At 37.0% G+C, this 18,009-nt stretch overlaps 5 protein-coding genes and 2 long non-coding RNA genes across 10 annotated transcripts; 4 read left to right on the top strand and 3 right to left on the bottom strand.

Annotated features, from left to right (window-relative positions):
* Positions 1-815: 815 nt before the first annotated feature.
* On the top strand, positions 816-3,016 carry UMAMIT14 (nodulin MtN21 /EamA-like transporter family protein). Its single transcript, NM_129509.4, has 7 exons — positions 816-1,252; positions 1,428-1,490; positions 1,578-1,694; positions 1,770-2,010; positions 2,100-2,261; positions 2,360-2,511; positions 2,591-3,016. The coding sequence occupies exons 1-7, from the start codon at positions 1,074-1,076 to the stop codon at positions 2,799-2,801; spliced, it is 1,125 nt and encodes a 374-aa protein (NP_181483.1). The 5' UTR covers positions 816-1,073; the 3' UTR covers positions 2,802-3,016.
* A 1,034-nt stretch (positions 3,017-4,050) lies between these two features.
* Positions 4,051-5,146, bottom strand: AT2G39500 (hexose transporter). The gene is made up of 2 exons (NM_129508.3): positions 4,979-5,146; positions 4,051-4,862 (listed from the first exon to the last, which is right to left on the bottom strand). Exons 1-2 carry the CDS (start codon positions 5,066-5,068, stop codon positions 4,785-4,787), a joined length of 168 nt encoding a protein of 55 aa, NP_565907.1. The 5' UTR covers positions 5,069-5,146; the 3' UTR covers positions 4,051-4,784.
* Positions 4,136-4,445, top strand: AT2G09055. Its single transcript, NR_140460.1, has one exon. It is a non-coding gene; the product is annotated as an other RNA (long non-coding RNA).
* A 367-nt stretch (positions 5,147-5,513) lies between the features above and the next one.
* AT2G39490 (F-box family protein) lies at positions 5,514-7,257 on the top strand. Its single transcript, NM_179986.2, has 3 exons — positions 5,514-6,504; positions 6,579-6,737; positions 6,814-7,257. The coding sequence occupies exons 1-3, from the start codon at positions 5,695-5,697 to the stop codon at positions 7,006-7,008; spliced, it is 1,164 nt and encodes a 387-aa protein (NP_850317.1). The 5' UTR covers positions 5,514-5,694; the 3' UTR covers positions 7,009-7,257.
* Positions 7,258-8,066: 809 nt separating this feature from the next.
* On the bottom strand, positions 8,067-8,538 carry AT2G09050. The gene is made up of 2 exons (NR_140459.1): positions 8,384-8,538; positions 8,067-8,202 (listed from the first exon to the last, which is right to left on the bottom strand). It is a non-coding gene; the product is annotated as an other RNA (long non-coding RNA).
* Positions 8,539-9,119: 581 nt separating this feature from the next.
* On the top strand, positions 9,120-16,367 carry ABCB6 (P-glycoprotein 6; the record flags this gene model as incomplete). Of its 2 annotated transcripts, none has more annotated exons than NM_129506.2 (11): positions 9,120-9,733; positions 10,438-10,492; positions 10,607-10,782; positions 10,896-11,096; positions 11,671-11,930; positions 12,028-12,338; positions 12,454-12,674; positions 12,767-13,107; positions 13,277-14,061; positions 14,161-14,402; positions 14,681-16,367. In NM_129506.2, the coding sequence occupies exons 1-11, from the start codon at positions 9,332-9,334 to the stop codon at positions 15,908-15,910; spliced, it is 4,224 nt and encodes a 1,407-aa protein (NP_181480.1). In that variant the 5' UTR covers positions 9,120-9,331. The 2 variants fall into 2 exon arrangements, with proteins under 2 accessions (NP_181480.1, NP_001324134.1); NM_001336781.1 differs by lacking the exon at positions 9,120-9,733 and adding an exon at positions 10,060-10,303 and having other exon boundaries at positions 14,681-15,910.
* On the bottom strand, positions 16,316-17,961 carry PnsL1 (PsbP-like protein 2). 3 transcript variants are annotated; one of them, NM_129505.4, is made up of 8 exons: positions 17,765-17,961; positions 17,601-17,682; positions 17,411-17,515; positions 17,244-17,317; positions 17,035-17,157; positions 16,876-16,947; positions 16,695-16,791; positions 16,316-16,609 (listed from the first exon to the last, which is right to left on the bottom strand). In NM_129505.4, exons 1-8 carry the CDS (start codon positions 17,822-17,824, stop codon positions 16,506-16,508), a joined length of 717 nt encoding a protein of 238 aa, NP_565906.1. In that variant the 5' UTR covers positions 17,825-17,961; the 3' UTR covers positions 16,316-16,505. The 3 variants fall into 3 exon arrangements, with proteins under 3 accessions (NP_565906.1, NP_001031514.2, NP_001078022.1); NM_001036437.3 differs by having other exon boundaries at positions 17,625-17,682; positions 17,765-17,943; NM_001084553.1 differs by having other exon boundaries at positions 16,695-16,789; positions 17,625-17,682; positions 17,765-17,943.
* Between the last annotated feature and the right edge of the window lie 48 nt (positions 17,962-18,009).

Below are 18,009 nucleotides of genomic sequence, written 5' to 3'. Positions count from 1 at the left end.
GAATCATAAAGTGCCAAAAATCTCAACCACGACGTTGGCCAAAAGTTATTTTGTTTTCTTTCCTTCCACATATGATCCGATTCGGATTTCATAATGCGTTTTTCCATTTATAAAATGTGTTATGTGGACATACATTTACTAATTGTTTTTCCAGCTCCTTTCAAGTAATATTTAATTTGGTGGGTTCAATTATATATCTCTTCTTATCTTTTTTCATAAACAGCAAAAGCATAATCGACACGGATCCACTTGTGTTCCTCAATTGAATCTCACTATACCCATTTGTTGGCTAAATGTCATATTCGTTTGCTAACTCTTTTATTTTTTTCTCTTTTTTTTATACAGAAAAATAAAAATAAAATTCAGATAATAATTATTACATTAGTACAATAGAAAATAACTTTTAAATTATATAATGCTATTTTTATTCTTAGCTATTACAATAATATTTCTTTTTTAAGCTTGTTAGTTACAAAACAGCAAAATTAACAGCAAACTTGTTAATTTGGGATAATTTTGACATGTCTTTTTTTTTTTTAAATGTAACCACGGTAACTTGTTTTTCTGTAGTATGAAATAATGTGAAATCTATGGGATATCCAATGGTATTGAATATTGTTGAATCCAGTGAGAAGTACTCAGTTTCCTTGGTTAAAAGTTCAGACTTAAAAGAAACCAAGGACCAAAACCGGAAGCTTAATTTAAAATTTAATAAGTAACAATTGTAGTTGATGTTTCCATCATCATCACGACCACCAATTACTTATATAATTATGTATGCTCCTATAAGAAATCAGAGATAACATCAAAACCATGTTGTATTCTACAAAGCAAGAATAGCATATACAATATACTCTACTATCAAAATTGCATTACTTAGTGGAATCCCTAGAATTCCTCCTAACTCAAAAGTCATATTTTCTTCTTTTTTTAATTCCCATGAAAAATATTACAAAACCCTAAAAACCCTCCTATAAAACCAACCTCAACCCCTCCCACATTTCTCCATCAGCTCTTTCTTACATCATATTCCAATCTATCACTTTATAACAAATTAAAGTCTACGTTGAGATATGGCTTTAAAAACATGGAAGCCATTCATAACTGTTGTTTCTCTACAATTTGGATATGCTGGATTGTCGATCATAGCGAAATTCGCACTGAACCAAGGCATGAGTCCTCACGTTCTAGCGTCGTATCGCCATATCGTCGCTACAATTTTCATTGCTCCATTTGCCTATTTCTTGGATAGGTATAGTATGTCCATTTGGAATATAAAATTGTATAATGGTCATGCATGCATGTATGCTTTTACCTATACGTACGTACTTGTAGAGACTTGTGTCTACGTATTCTTCACGCAGAATATGTTAATCTTCTTTTTCTGATCATGTTACTTTAATTTACTTTTTGAATATCATGAGCAGAAAAATACGGCCGAAGATGACGCTATCCATCTTCTTCAAGATATTGTTGCTTGGGTTATTGGAGTAAGAATTACTATTTTGGTTTTTCATATTTTATTTATTTCTTATATTCCAAATGCTTAATTGAATTTATGTGTTTTATGTTTATAGACCAACAATTGATCAGAACTTATACTACACTGGTATGAAGTACACTTCCGCCACTTTCACAGCTGCAATGACAAATGTTCTTCCTGCCTTTGCCTTTATTATGGCATGGATCTTTAGGTATTAAAAACTTATAATTTAATTTGGTCCAGTTTTGGTTTTTGGTCTAAAGAGATCATTATTATTGTTGTGTAGACTTGAGAAGGTTAACGTCAAGAAAATACACAGCCAAGCCAAGATTCTAGGAACAATTGTGACAGTTGGTGGAGCAATGCTTATGACTGTTGTGAAAGGACCTTTAATTCCTTTGCCTTGGGCTAATCCTCACGACATTCATCAAGACTCATCCAATACCGGAGTCAAACAAGACCTAACCAAAGGCGCAAGCCTCATCGCTATCGGTTGTATCTGCTGGGCCGGTTTTATCAATCTCCAAGTAATTTAAAGACCAATATTTATATATTGTTCAATATATTAGAAACGGTTATATATAGTACTAAACCACTAAAATGATTGTTTATGCAGGCGATCACGCTTAAGTCGTACCCTGTAGAGCTATCCTTGACAGCTTACATATGTTTTTTGGGGTCTATTGAAAGCACTATTGTGGCACTTTTTATTGAAAGAGGAAATCCATCTGCGTGGGCCATCCACTTGGATTCCAAATTACTAGCTGCTGTTTATGGTGTAAGATTAATTAGTTATACTAAAATACAATCGAGGGTTTGATTCCGGTTACATATATAAACAATCAAATAAAATGATCTTATTTTGATTTGATGCAGGGAGTCATATGTTCAGGGATTGGTTACTACGTTCAAGGAGTGATAATGAAAACTCGTGGACCCGTGTTTGTTACTGCCTTCAATCCATTGAGCATGGTCATTGTTGCGATCTTGGGGTCTATAATTCTTGCTGAGGTTATGTTCCTTGGAAGGTACGTAAACTTTCAAAAAGCTCTTGAAAAATCTAATGATTTAATTAGTTTAATCTCATTGATTGAATAATTTTTGTAGGATTCTTGGAGCAATAGTGATAGTTCTTGGACTCTATTCGGTTTTGTGGGGAAAAAGCAAAGACGAACCATCTTCATCATTTTCAGACATGGACAAGGAGCTACCACTTAGTACACCACAAATTGTGCTCCCATCAAAAGCAAATGCAAAAATGGACACAAATGATGCAAGTGTTGTGATCTCGAGGCCTAACACCAATGAATCAGTCTAAAATAAAGAAAAGACTAACGGCGATTATTAAAATATAATAAGAGAAAACAATGAGTGTCCGATTTCTAAACACCGGATCGATCGTTGCTTATTGGTAGAGTGTTATTGTAATGCTAATTTTGGCTTTGTTAAATTTTGTATCCGGCTACAATATATGAAATGTTTTGCACTACTAAAAGTACCTTTACTTAAAATTATATAGTGTTTTGAGTTCTTAATTTATAACACCTCTTCAACCACTTGTGGGTTTCCTACGTATATTTCCAACAGCTGGCCAATAAATCTGCAACAAAAATAATCATGTTTCTTTCTTTGTATACGTAATCTACAAAAAGTTATTGGAAAATAATGCTTTTAGAGCACGAGTATGATGTAATGCGGTAGTGGGTAGTGGAGCATAATGGATCAAATCAAAACTTTTTATGAATTGGGACGTGTTTTAGAGATTCTGCATGTTGCGGTTTCTGGTCGCCACATAAGAAAGCATCTCATTATATAAGAAAGCATCACGTTGTGAGATAGTTTTGTACTTGATGTGACAGCTTTTGTACTTTAGTTACAGAAAGCTTCATACTGAAAGAGCATTGAGTGTATGGTGCTGTTTTGTTCGAATATTCTACGTTAGTCATTTCAAAATCCTATCGGATCACCAATTCACCATCCTACTTGACGTCGGTAAAGTAGAAAGAAAAAGCTTTAGGTCGAGCGAACAATAGAAGAATGAATCAAAAATGAACGAATGAAATACTGATAATTTGAATCCCTACATAATAATAAAAGTAAACAAATAGATATTTTGTATGATATATTTTTTTCTGAAATGAATTATGTGAGAAAATACATAATTACATTTACTACTATGACTACTTTTAGCTCTTTAATACTTACTAGTTACTGCTATCTATAAAATATGAGAAAAGTAAAATAAATGATATGGACAATGAGATCCACATCTGTTTGCAGATAATATATGCTTAAAAATTTTAATTTCGAATAATTTCTATATAGTTGACAAAGAAAAAACAAAGAATAATATGCACATCTGCTGACGTTTTCTTTGTCCATAGAGAATGAATTTGGAGGACTTGTCTCAAGTCCATATCTATAAACTTTTCTTAATATACTGTAAACTTTGAGAAAGTTAGAAGAATAATAGAATAAAATATTTTCCCTTTTATCTGTAATATGTTTCCATTCAAAACTATAGTGCGGCGTTTGATTGTAAGAAAATTACGCTATGTTTCAATTTAAATTTTGGTGCTTTTCTGATACAGTCGATGGTTGATTTAAGAAGCAACAAGATAATGCTTCAAAGCTTCAAAAATTTGACAACAGTGAAACAAATCCCAAAGAAAACATCCAAAATTCTCAATCCAAGATCCTCACTTCTTCTAAGCAACAACACTAGGCCTATATCTAGTTCCACTATCCATAACTCTTAGTATAAAACAGGCTCTAGTTCTTGATTTCTCAAATTTGACTAGTACATAATCCTACAACTACGAGTCACAAAACTACAGAGACTACATTCATAACTCTATCATGCTTCATTCTTCAGTACACTGCCTCTCAGTTATAGTTGATTCAACAATCTCTACACTACAAGCTTCACTGAAGTAAATCTTCTGAAACAACACCAAAACTTAACCTTTGACTCACCACAAGCCCTTTTCTGAAATTTGTTGTTCAACCTCACAGGAAATGTTTCGGGAGAAAGATGGTTGGTTTGCTGCTAACTGAGAGGAAGTATCACTATAAAGCATCTCGAACTAGTCCACTAAACAAAGCTCAAGCTGAAATACTATAAAATCTCAAAATACAGAGACATCTCTAGCAATCAAAAACTACTAGCATTTGGCAAATTAACCATTGGAGATAGTAAGCCAGAGTCTGTATGATTAAATTTCATACAAATCTAACTCTTCCTCAAGACTCACAAATACAAAAAAAGAAAGCAGTTTCAGAGACGTAATAAAGTCATGAATCACTTGTGGTCGTCTTCATCGATTGTTCCAAATTTCTGCTTGAAAGATTCTTGCTTCTGCAGCCACATCATGTGACCCTGGAACACGAATTAATTACAGAAATTAGTTCAAAATCAAAGATTTATGAGCTTCGAAAATTTCAATGTAAGAAAACCCTAGAATCAACAAATTCATTGGAAATGCAAAAATTGACCTGAAGACCAGCAGCCCAGACGATGATGAAGGAAGCAATCCAGAATCTCTTGTCCTTGACGATCGTCTTCACATCGAATCTCGTCGCCATTAAACCCTTTCGTTAAGCATCGAATTTGCTCAAAATCGGCTATTTGAGAATTTTGATTCGGATTTTGTTTTTTCTGTTTACATCCAAACTTGGTTAACAAAGTTCGTTACCAAACTGGCCCAAGCCCAATCAAAGCCCAATAATATTTTGTAAAACGCTAACGAAAAATTGAAACTGGACCAGTCTATGATTCCAATCTATGAATCCAAACAAAATGGACCGATCACATATCACAAAAAGTCATAATATCTGGTCTCTGCGTTTATATATCCATGACAATCTGACTTCAAAACCAACTTTGAATATTCCGTATGAACATTTGGATTCCTCCAAAATCCGGAAAGATGTTGAAATACGAATGAAGACATCATATATTATCATCATAGGACTTTTTTTTCCTTTTCAGTGTCATCATAGGATGTATGTACGTATTAGCTTTTATACAATACCTAACAAAAAGATATACAATATTATATATATCAAGAAGTGTGTTTAACAACAAAAGTAACATGATCGACGCCGAGAATCCAGTTTTATGAAAATCCAAATCCGTACGTACCTAAACGTACATTTCTTTAAAACCTCTCCATAGCAAATTCAAAGCAATACCTCACAGTGAAATAACCATGGAGGAACACAAACCAGATATCCTCTCGTGCCTACCGCTAGAGCTTCTACTCTACATCATCAGCTTCCTCCCTTTCGAATCCGCAAGACTAACCCCTTTGGTCTCCACACGGTTTAGGTCCGTTTGGAACCAAGCCATACTCGTCGCTCACAGCCACAACGGCTCCATCGAAGACATATCTCATGCTGTCTCTCGCTTCATCAACAACTTCGATGAGCATGATCCTTCTAAAAACACTCGGAAGCTGGAGTTACACGTTGACAAGTCAACCTTCGTGTCCACTATTCTCGCACCTCATAACGTCATGCATATGAGCTTCTTCTTCTCCGGTGGTTCTAAGAAAGAAGAGAGCTTTTGCTGGCGTCTTGAGATCGACGATCAGATCCCAAGACGTGTGGACTCAAGCGGTTTCTTGGTGAAGACGCTTTGTTTAGACTCCGTTAATTCCTTAACCCATGAGGTTGTTTCCTCAATGGTTTTGGAATTTTCTTTACTTGACAGCCTCAAGATTTGTCGTTGTAAGAGATTGACTTCTCTCACTATTGATTCACCAACTAAGCTTCTTCACTTGTCCATCTCGGGATGCCCGAAGCTGAGATACCTCGAGATCATATCATTTAAGCTTAAAACTTTTCATTACCAAGGATCTCTACCTTTGATCAAGATTCATGAACATTTCAACTTGACCAAGGCGGTTTTCGATGTAACACAAGGCCCAAGCTATTACAACAACGCGTTAGACATCGGTCCTCTCTCGCTGACCATCAAGAATTCTCAATCTCTTACACTATGCAGATGGATGTTCGAGGTAACAAAGTTAGTCTCTAAATTCTTTTGTTCTAAGATAATTCGAAAGTTATATGTTACTATCTTTGTTAATAGGAAGTAATCAAACCGTCCATATCATCATCTTGGAGATCATTCCAATTCTACAAGTTACAAGAATTGCGGTGGATCGATAACTCGATGAACCAAGAACAAATTAATTCTTTGATCTCTTTTCTCAAACTTTGTCCATCAATAGAGCGCCTCTTCATTACTGTAAGTGTTACACACCTAAAACCTTGTTACTTTGTTAGTTCTTGCGTCGTGCTAATACCTTTATTTATTTTGTAAGATCGATTCAAATACTTATAGTTCAAACGAAGAAGTTAGTGTTAATGCTGACCATGCAAGAGTAGTACTAAGGGATCTAGAAGTGGTCAAATTGGAAGGATTCAAGAGTGAAGAAGATAAGAATCAACTGATATTTGCTCTACAAGAGATAGTCAGTATCGATCAGCCTCTGCTTGTACTGTCTTCAATTTCTTGACTTCGGCTTGGAATGGAAACGACAAAAGAGTTATGTCTAAAGATACACGTATGAACATGCTTTAATTAACCTGCTGTCATTTTAACGCGTGGATATATTCCATTTCTTGCTATACAAGAAATCCTCGTGTAAACGGAACTTAAATTTGGCTACGTCAAGTTTACAGATTAAAGATTTTTCACCAGTATGTATTATTGTAATGTACTTACTATGATAAATTACTTAAAACAACATCAAGTTGATTTTCGCAAGTATGTGTATATATATAAGGGATCCAAATTCTCGTACACACTTGCAAGTTGCAACTTAAACCTATAATGCCCAAATATTTGGCTTAGGTGAAGTATCGTTTTTAAACCATGTACGTGTCTTCTTCTCTTTTTTTGACCTGTTCAACAAAAGCATGCATGTGTGGAAACTTCAGCTGTCAACGAAAGAAAAGCGTGCATCAATTCATCAAAAGGTCATTTTAAATCGATTAATTAACGCTAAACCAACTAAACCATTTTGATTACATCATCAAGTTTGCTCGTTGGACTTGGTTAAAATACAATTGCCTCGGAAAATATTGCTAAGGAATTACTTTCTTAAACTTAGTACAACTTAATTAGTTCGAAATGCTCTGAGTTCTTTTTTTAAAGTAAATCAATTACGTTTAGAAACAAAATGTTATATATCATCCAACGGATGATGTGAAGACACATAACGTGGACAAAACAATCACTCTAATTAACAATAATTTTGTGGCCAAAAATATACTGGACATTTTTACACCAACCCCAAATGGCTCAGACAGGCCTTGTGGTACAAAACTTTCAAATGGACACCCTAACAAAGACTTATTCAAGTTCCACGTGTAATAAAACATGCTGAAAAATGATATATAGCACAAGAATACTCATTACTCACACTATTGCATGGTACAACATATAGTACAAATTTAGTTTAGAAATATCGATCTATGGACTTCTATATTATTATACAAACAATTTTACTAGACTAAAATGACAAGATCTCAGTCGTTTTTTTAAACAGACTATCTAAGAAGTGACCACATTTTATAGTGACATTCATAAGTCCACCAAGAACTAGTACAACCTCACTCAAAATCGAATCTCTTCTATAGCAATGAAGTCAATTGGGCTACTGTCCCGTTGTGGCCCAATTTAAAGAAAAATAGAAGCTATCTCATTGAATCTGTCAACAGTAAAACTGTTTTGAAAACGTATAATCCCAACTATAAAGGTCAAGTTCCAAACAAATTATATCATATGAGCAGTTTTGCTAAAGAGAGAAAAAAAGTGTAAGAATGAGCAAAAAGGGAACAGATCAAATGCACTGGCAGAAAAAGAAGCTCCATGCTGCCTCAATCATACCTGCCCCCACTAGGTATATAAGCTAATCTCACATGTGGTAACACTCTTCTCTTCTATCACCCGCACCTTTCTTCTTTCTTTGACAGTGAAAATAGAAAGAAACAAAGACAGCTGTTGTTGCATTCTCCACGGCACACTAACCAACCTCGCACATTTCTCAAGTTTCTTACAATCTTATAACTAATGGTGATTAATCTTTAACTTTGACTAATTACTACATAAAAGTATTTCATCAAACGAAACTCTCGTGATCATCATTGTCATGGGTTGGTTAGAGCACGAATCATACAAGGTTTCAATAATACAGCAAAATTGGTTACCAAAAGATTCCGAAACAGTTCAATATTTGTCGACAACTACCTTCTGTATATAAAGTAATGACGCAAAGACGTTAATAAATGTTGCAGTGCAATAATCTGGTCCGGTCTAGTGGTGTCTAGACCCAACTTATATCATTTAGTCAAGTCTCATAATATAATCGTTGCATAAATAGACATAAACGAAGAATATCTGAAACAAAAAAACAAAACTTAAAACTCGTCGCCGTAGTTGACCGTTACTTTTTGATTTTTAATTATTATGAAATATCACATTCAATAATTAAAACTATGTGTTAAGAAAATTTAATTTTATGTAAGATGACACAGAAATACACAAAGACTTGTCTGTCTTTCACTTTTTTAGACTCTTTGACCCATTTTCTTCATAATTCACGAAAACCCAAAAATTAAAAACAAAACAAAACAAAATAAAATCAAAACTAACAAAAAGGAAAAAAAAAAAAAAAAAAGTATCTCACCGGAAACGATTTCTTCGCCGATTCCAAGACTTTTCTTCCTAAGCTTTTTAACAGATCCGGTGAAAATTTCAAAATCCGAAGAATTCTCTAAAGCTAGGGTTTCTTAATTCACGAGACGGAGGTGATATAATTCCCCCCCGTCGTAGCTATGATGATTTCGAGAGGTTTGTTTGGTTGGTCTCCGCCGCATATACAACCGTTAACTCCTGTTTCTGAAGTTTCCGAGCCTCCTGAGTCTCCATCTCCTTACCTTGATCCTGGTGCTGAGCACGGTGGTACAGGAACAGCGGCGCAAGCGGATGATGAGGAGGAAATGGAGGAGCCGGAGGAGATGGAGCCTCCTCCTGCTGCTGTTCCTTTCTCTCAGCTATTTGCTTGTGCTGATCGCTTTGATTGGGTTCTTATGGTTTTTGGATCCGTTGCTGCTGCTGCTCATGGTACTGCGCTTATTGTTTACTTGCACTACTTCGCCAAAATTGTTCAGGTTCTTGCATTTCCCACTGATTCGGATCATCTGATAAGTGATGATCAGTTCAATCGTCTCCTCGAGGTAGGTCAGCTTGAATACGCTTCTGTGGCTTTTCAAAATTTCTAATTTCCTAGCTGAGTGAGCTTCAGGGGATATGGAATTTGGATAATTTATTAGGTGTTGGAGCTATTGATTCAGTTTAGTATATAATTTAGTGATGAAATTTTGGAACTTTGTTTCTCCTTCCGAGCTGGATTGTAATTTTAGCGGGTTGCCACATTAAGGTTAAGTCTGTTATCTCGACAAACTTTGTGGCACTCTTTGGTCATAAATGTATTAGTTCAAGAAGTTAACATGAGAGTGTGAAATCCTTTGATTGTTTTGCTCTATATCTTTGTTGGTTTGTTAGTAGGTTTTCTGTTTCATGATTCCTATGTGCTTTTGTTTGGAGGACTAGTTAAGTATACCAGTTTTCATGTAGTTTTTGCTTCTAAGATGGCATATTAACCTGGAAGCTAGCTGTTCTTGACTTAGCTGGGAAGCCTACTTTGAATCATCAAACGTGTTCTTTTACTCAAATGCATGCTCAGAGGAAGACAACCTATCTTCTAAGTCTATGCTTTCGTATTTCTCACCTCTAGGGATTTCTATGTATGGTCTTCTGAATGTCCATTTTTTTATTCGAGGTCTTATCTGTTTGCAAACCTGTTTATCTGGAATCTTGAAACAGTGGCAACAATCCTGAAATAATGTGCTCGTCTAAATTATTGAGTCCCTTTGTGCAGCTTTCGCTGACCATTGTATATATCGCTGGAGGTGTTTTCATATCTGGTTGGATTGGTAAGTTCACCTTTGCTAAAATCCTTACATATATTATAATCTAGTTGTGTCCTTCTTTCCTCTAATGCAATGATGCTATTATCCGTCACCATAATTAGTTGTCCTTTTTTATAGAGGTGTCTTGCTGGATACTGACTGGAGAGAGGCAGACTGCTGTGATCAGGTCAAAGTACGTCCAAGTGCTACTAAATCAGGATATGAGTTTCTTTGATACATATGGGAATAACGGGGATATAGTAAGCCAAGTACTGAGTGATGTTCTACTTATTCAGTCGGCTCTAAGTGAAAAAGTATGTTTCACTTTTGAATTTGGTTTCAAGTTTCCTATTGAATATCTTTATTTTTGCAAAGAATGATACATCTTCATGGATTTCCTTAATCTTTTTGATCTTGGACTTTACAGGTTGGGAATTACATTCATAACATGGCGACATTTATCAGTGGTCTTATTATTGGTTTTGTCAACTGCTGGGAAATTGCCCTCATTACGTTAGCCACCGGTCCTTTCATTGTTGCTGCTGGAGGCATATCAAATATATTTCTCCACAGACTTGCTGAGAATATTCAAGATGCATATGCTGAAGCAGCCAGCATTGCTGAACAGGTATTAGAAATTCGCGCAATTTGATTGACGAATTCTGTTGCAAGCATTAAATGACATGTTTCCGACAATGACAATGATGTTTAAGCAGTAGAGTTATAACAGAGAGACTTCTTTGACTTGTGAACATCAAAGTTAATTTTTGCTGTGCAAAATTTGATATCTTTTACAGTACTCTTATTTGAATCAAAACTTGTTTAAGTTCAGAAAATTTTAGGCAGAATCTATGAGGGTTAGATTGTAATAGGCAGGTCGGACTGTTTAGGTTACTTATCTTGGTTTAATGCGACTGCAATCGTGAATTAAAATTCATCTCAACATATTGCCCAAGTCATGGCTTCGGTTTTGTTATAATAGGATTCATGTATAATTAATCTTAGCATCCATAACTTGGATATTGCATCGACTTGGATGCATGGCAATTACATGCCCACGTCAGTCTTATGAGTTCAAGTTCTTCTGAAACGCATCCCCTACTGGTCCATTTTTTGAGTTCTTCATTCTGGTTTGTTTATAGTGTCAGATCGCATCTGAATATATTTTCTAACGCTCAAAAGGTTTTATTCTATATGTGCAGGCAGTCTCTTATGTTAGGACTTTGTATGCCTTTACAAATGAAACTCTTGCAAAATACTCTTATGCAACTTCTCTCCAAGCAACTCTGAGATATGGTATATTGATTAGTCTTGTGCAAGGACTTGGACTTGGATTTACTTATGGGCTTGCTATATGTTCATGTGCTATGCAACTTTGGATTGGTCGGTTCTTTGTTATTCATCATAGAGCAAATGGTGGAGAGATCATAACAGCCCTTTTTGCTGTTATTTTAAGTGGGCTGTAAGCTTCCGATTCTACTTTACTCTCTTATCTTCTTCTTTTTTGTTTTTTTTCTCCAGTGTCTGTTTGCTAATTGAATTCATATTGTGCTGTGCAGGGGTTTAAATCAAGCGGCTACAAACTTTTATTCATTTGATCAAGGAAGAATTGCGGCGTATAGGCTTTTTGAGATGATAAGTCGTTCATCCTCTGGGACTAATCAAGAGGGAATTATTTTGTCTGCTGTCCAAGGAAATATTGAGTTTCGGAATGTATATTTCAGCTATTTGTCACGACCTGAAATTCCAATCTTGAGTGGATTTTACCTTACTGTGCCGGCTAAAAAAGCTGTTGCACTTGTTGGTAGAAATGGTTCTGGAAAAAGCAGTATCATTCCTCTAATGGAACGGTTTTATGATCCTACACTAGGTACTATGATGTGTAATTTAAGATGTATCAGTTTTTCTGAATAATCCCCTTTGGATACTCACCTGCGAAGGATACTATTAGTAACTGATTAGATCTGTGGTTTTCTCTTATACAGGAGAAGTTCTACTTGATGGAGAAAATATTAAAAATCTAAAATTAGAGTGGCTGAGAAGCCAAATAGGCCTGGTGACACAGGAGCCTGCTTTGCTTAGTCTGAGCATAAGAGAGAATATTGCATACGGCCGAGATGCTACTCTGGATCAGATAGAGGAAGCAGCTAAAAAAGCACATGCACACACATTTATCAGCTCACTTGAAAAAGGATATGAAACTCAGGTAACTATCCACTGAAAAGTTTGTAGTTATGAATTGTGTTTTTGTTGCTATTCTCATTTTTAGAAGTTGAAAATGACTTGTTTGTCCTCTAGGTTGGAAAGACTGGTTTAACGTTGACAGAGGAGCAGAAAATAAAGCTATCGATTGCTAGAGCCGTACTCTTAGATCCAACAATTCTTTTGCTTGACGAGGTCACTGGAGGACTAGACTTTGAAGCTGAAAGAGTTGTCCAAGAAGCCCTTGATCTTCTAATGTTAGGAAGGTCTACCATAATAATAGCCCGACGACTAAGTCTGATAAGAAATGCTGACTATATTGCTGTAATGGAGGAGGGCCAGCTACTTGAAATGGGTACGCATGATGAACTAATCAACCTTGGTAATTTGTATGCTGAGCTTCTGAAGTGTGAAGAAGCAACAAAGCTACCCAGACGGTATGATTTTCCAGCCAAGACCATATACATATCTAACAACTTGTAAAGTCTGTTGTGTAGTAAAGTCCATGTGGTTGAGAATTTTGTTTGGCTGCTTTTGATTTAATGATCTATGGAAGGGTGGACTTTGATGATTCTACTTGTTTATGGAACTCGTGTTGCCTTGCAGGATGCCAGTTAGGAACTACAACGATTCTGCTGCGTTTCAGGCTGAGAGGGATTCTTCAGCTGGTCGTGGCTTCCAAGAACCATCATCGCCCAAAATGGCTAAGTCTCCATCTCTTCAGAGAGGTCATAATGTTTTCCGCTCCCAGGAATTGTGCTTTAATAGTGAAGAATCGCCCAATGATCATAGCCCTGCACCAGAGAAACTGGGAGAAAATGGCTCGTCGTTGGATGTTGGTGAGAAGGAACCCACCATCAAAAGACAAGATAGTTTCGAGATGCGGTTACCAGAATTACCAAAAATTGACATTCAGTGTCCACAACGTCAGAAATCAAATGGTTCAGATCCGGAGTCCCCTATATCACCCCTTTTGATATCAGATCCCCAAAATGAGCGCTCTCATTCACAGACTTTTAGCCGCCCTCTTGGTCACTCAGATGACACTTCAGCAAGTGTTAAGGTGGCCAAGGACGGTCAACACAAGGAGCCACCTTCATTTTGGAGGTTGGCACAGCTTAGTTTTCCAGAGTGGCTATACGCTGTATTAGGGAGTATTGGTGCTGCAATCTTTGGTTCTTTCAATCCTCTTCTAGCTTATGTTATTGCATTAGTAGTGACGACATACTATACGAGCAAGGGAAGCCACCTGCGTGAAGAGGTTGACAAGTGGTGTTTGATCATTGCCTGCATGGGAATAGTGACAGTTGTTGCCAATTTCTTACAGCACTTCTACTTTGGTATTATGGGGGAGAAAATGACTGAGAGAGTGCGGCGAATGATGTTCTCAGGTACTGCCATATTTTTCTTCATTGTTAACTCACTGTTAACTCACTTCACTACATGTTTACTACTTTCACTTAACTTATTGACTTTATCTGATGTGATAGCAATGCTGCGTAATGAAGTTGGATGGTATGACGAAGAAGAGAACAGTCCAGATACATTATCCATGCGCCTAGCAAATGATGCCACTTTTGTCCGAGCTGCCTTCAGCAACAGGCTTTCCATATTTATTCAGGATAGTTTTGCTGTTATCGTTGCCATTCTTATTGGGCTGCTGCTCGGTTGGCGTTTGGCCCTTGTTGCATTAGCGACTTTGCCAGTACTTACTCTTTCTGCCATTGCCCAGGTTTGTTTTGTTCCTTCAATCTTCCCCAACAAAGCCTCAAGAAGACCGCTTGAAATTATTTTCTTATGTTTTTTTTTTTGTTCCCGATTCCGGTTTAGTAGTCACATGCTTCCCTCAGTCAAAATGTGCGTCTAATTTATGCAAAAGGTTTCCAGTTCAAGTAGCGATTTAAGATGTGAATTTGACTTTATACCTCATTTTGGTCATCCTATCCTCATGCACTTAGCTTGGAAGTATTCGCCTGTTCTGCAATTCTAACAACATTATAAAATTTCCAGAAACTTTGGCTTGCTGGATTCTCAAAGGGCATCCAGGAGATGCATCGAAAGGCGTCCTTAGTACTCGAGGATGCTGTCAGAAACATATATACTGTTGTCGCGTTCTGTGCCGGCAACAAGGTGATGGAACTCTACAGACTGCAACTCCAACGGATACTCAGGCAGAGCTTTTTCCATGGGATGGCTATTGGCTTTGCGTTTGGCTTCTCACAGTTTCTTCTCTTCGCCTGTAATGCGCTCCTCCTGTGGTACACCGCGTTATCAGTAGACCGCAGATATATGAAATTGTCTACAGCTCTAACCGAGTACATGGTCTTCTCCTTTGCTACATTTGCTCTTGTGGAGCCATTCGGATTAGCACCTTACATTCTCAAGCGCCGTAGATCTCTCGCTTCAGTTTTTGAAATAATAGATCGAGTTCCTACAATCGAACCTGATGATACCTCGGCTCTTAGTCCGCCTAACGTGTATGGAAGCATTGAACTGAAAAACATCGACTTCTGCTACCCAACCCGCCCGGAAGTGTTAGTACTAAGCAACTTCAGTCTCAAAGTCAATGGCGGACAAACAGTAGCTGTGGTTGGTGTTTCTGGTTCTGGAAAGAGCACAATAATATCGTTGATCGAGAGATACTACGACCCAGTTGCTGGTCAGGTCTTATTAGATGGGCGAGACTTGAAGTCATATAATTTGAGATGGTTAAGAAGCCATATGGGTCTGATTCAACAGGAACCCATAATCTTTTCCACAACGATCAGAGAAAACATTATATACGCAAGGCACAATGCAAGTGAAGCTGAGATGAAGGAAGCAGCAAGGATTGCAAATGCCCACCATTTCATCAGCAGCTTACCTCACGGATACGACACACATATCGGGATGAGAGGTGTTGAGCTTACCCAAGGACAAAAACAGAGAATCGCTATAGCTCGGGTAGTGCTGAAGAATGCTCCAATACTGTTGATTGACGAAGCGAGTTCATCTATCGAATCCGAGTCGAGCCGTGTTGTGCAGGAAGCTCTTGATACATTGATAATGGGGAACAAAACAACAATTCTGATAGCGCATAGAGTAGCGATGATGAGACATGTGGATAACATTGTGGTTCTCAATGGAGGCAAAATAGTAGAGGAAGGTACGCATGATTGTTTAGCGGGTAAAAACGGATTGTATGTCCGTTTAATGCAACCACATTTTGGCAAGAATCTACGGCGACATCAACTGATCTAAAAGAGATTGGACTCATGTGCCTAATTGAGATTAGTTCAGTCACATACCAACCATCATGTGATATGCCACGAGATAACGTTATTGGATGTAGTTACAGGACATGCATCTGATCAAAGGCTTATCGGGTCCGGGATGACAGCAGATGAGCAGAAGTTGTACAACCACGGTTAGTTTCTGTAAGCAACTTAGGAGTTTGTAGACGTTAGATTCCCTTATTCTTTCAGGAGGCTAAGCAATGAAGTAGGACTGTGTTATTTATTCATTGATTGGTCTCTTAAGGTATATCGATTTGTTTATTGAAACTGAAGATTAGAGGCAATTTTATTTGCTGAGGTTTGCTTTTTTGTTGTTGTGAGTGATTTAGGTGGAGAAGTGTGTAATGGCTAGGAAGAAATATGTCTGTTTTGTAAATACATTATTTCCACTTTATTTGCAAGTTTGATTGAATTACTGAACCAACTCAGAATCTAACTCACAATGCCAAAACCATCGTTGGAGTTATAGAGAATATGAAAATATCAAATTGTTATCTACAGACAGTTTTGTAACCACAGAGAGAGAAAGATATATAGGAGTAAGATGTTTCTTGTGTTTGTCAAATCTGAAGGATCTTCAAAGAGTCGGCCACAACTTGAAGCTGCTTTTTCACTTTCCTCCACCTTCTCTCATTTGCTCCAACTATGAGAGTGTAGTATCTGTCTGCAACATCAAATCAGTCATAACACTTGTTTATTCCTCAATTTCTTCTCTCATCTATCTCATAATTCTTATAATCTGTGCTTACTGTTTCCAACTGCCACTGTTGCAAAGGAAGTGGTTGCATAGATAGGAGTTCTTAGTCCATACTCAAACGTGTAATAGTTCTTTCCATCTTCCACCCTCTGCATTTTCATCTCTTATTGTTTATAAAGATCCAATCTCTCAACAACTTTGATGATTCTTTAAGATGTTAACAATCATCTGACCTCTTTCATATCGTAGATGGTAGCTACTTGGTTTGGTGCTGCAAACTTATGCTTCACTAGATCATAAACCACCTGATGAACATATATAAGAATGATGAACCAATGTGAATTCTCTAATGACATAGATGGTAGAGGGAAAGTAAGGTGTGTAATACATACCTCTTCCATAGGACCTACTTCATGGATGTCGTTTTTCTCCGTTGGTATGAACCTGACCCGCACATTCTGCAGTTGCAAGTATCTATCTTTGAAGGCTGAATCATGTGCCCTGAAGTCAAATTCCTACGTAGTAAGGGCAGAACAGAGATATTCTCAATTCATTTATGTTTCATTCTTTCAACAAAAATGGAAACAAAGCCATTACCCACCCTCCAGTCTGATGGGTAATAGTAAGAATACCCGTCTTCTCGATCCACAAAAGGCGAGTAGCTTTTTGGTATCTCTGCAAACATGATATGAATCAACATATTAGGCTTTTGGTCCCAAAAGAATGAAGAAGAGAGGCAAAAACAAAACCCTTAGTTTTGCAGATTACCTTCAGCAAGAAGCAAAGTTGCTGGAATTGAAGTTGCCACTAAAGTTCCTACTCCCACAAGAGCTTGCCTTCTCTTCCAATTGTTTCCGCTGCCTTTTTGGTAAGCTATTGAATTTTAATAAAAATCAATCCACACAAGTCAATGTATTACGTATGAGAAGGAAAATGTCACAAGAGTTTAGTTTCTTACTACTCTCCGAGGAGTCGGCCTTACCACCGGATGAAAGTAAACAACAAGCTTTGAGTGATGGATTTGGACAGAGAATTTCTGTCTGGTAAGAAATATGAATCAATGAACAATAATGATTTTTAGTTTTCAGAAATGGAGACTGGAATCAGAACAGTGTTATTAACCTTGTGGGAGATTGTTGGTGAGAAACCACCACAGCGGATTGAGAGTGAGGAGACTGCCATAGTGGCTACAATTCACAAGACTTTTGATGATCAATGAACATTGCCTTAGTGTTCTATGTGGATAAGAAATTTCTGATTTTCGTCATTTCTCGGACTTCTCCATTCATCAACATGTGGATAAAAGGATAATGAAAGATGCAAACAATATGTGGTGATAGATCGATTTATGATCATTTACTGGTTAG

Source organism: Arabidopsis thaliana, chromosome 2 (assembly GCF_000001735.4).
Source record: "Arabidopsis thaliana chromosome 2, partial sequence".
NCBI classification, from domain to species: domain Eukaryota; kingdom Viridiplantae; phylum Streptophyta; class Magnoliopsida; order Brassicales; family Brassicaceae; genus Arabidopsis; species Arabidopsis thaliana.
The sequence above is the reverse complement of the archived record's forward strand: the minus strand, read 5'-3'. Positions and strand labels throughout refer to the sequence as shown.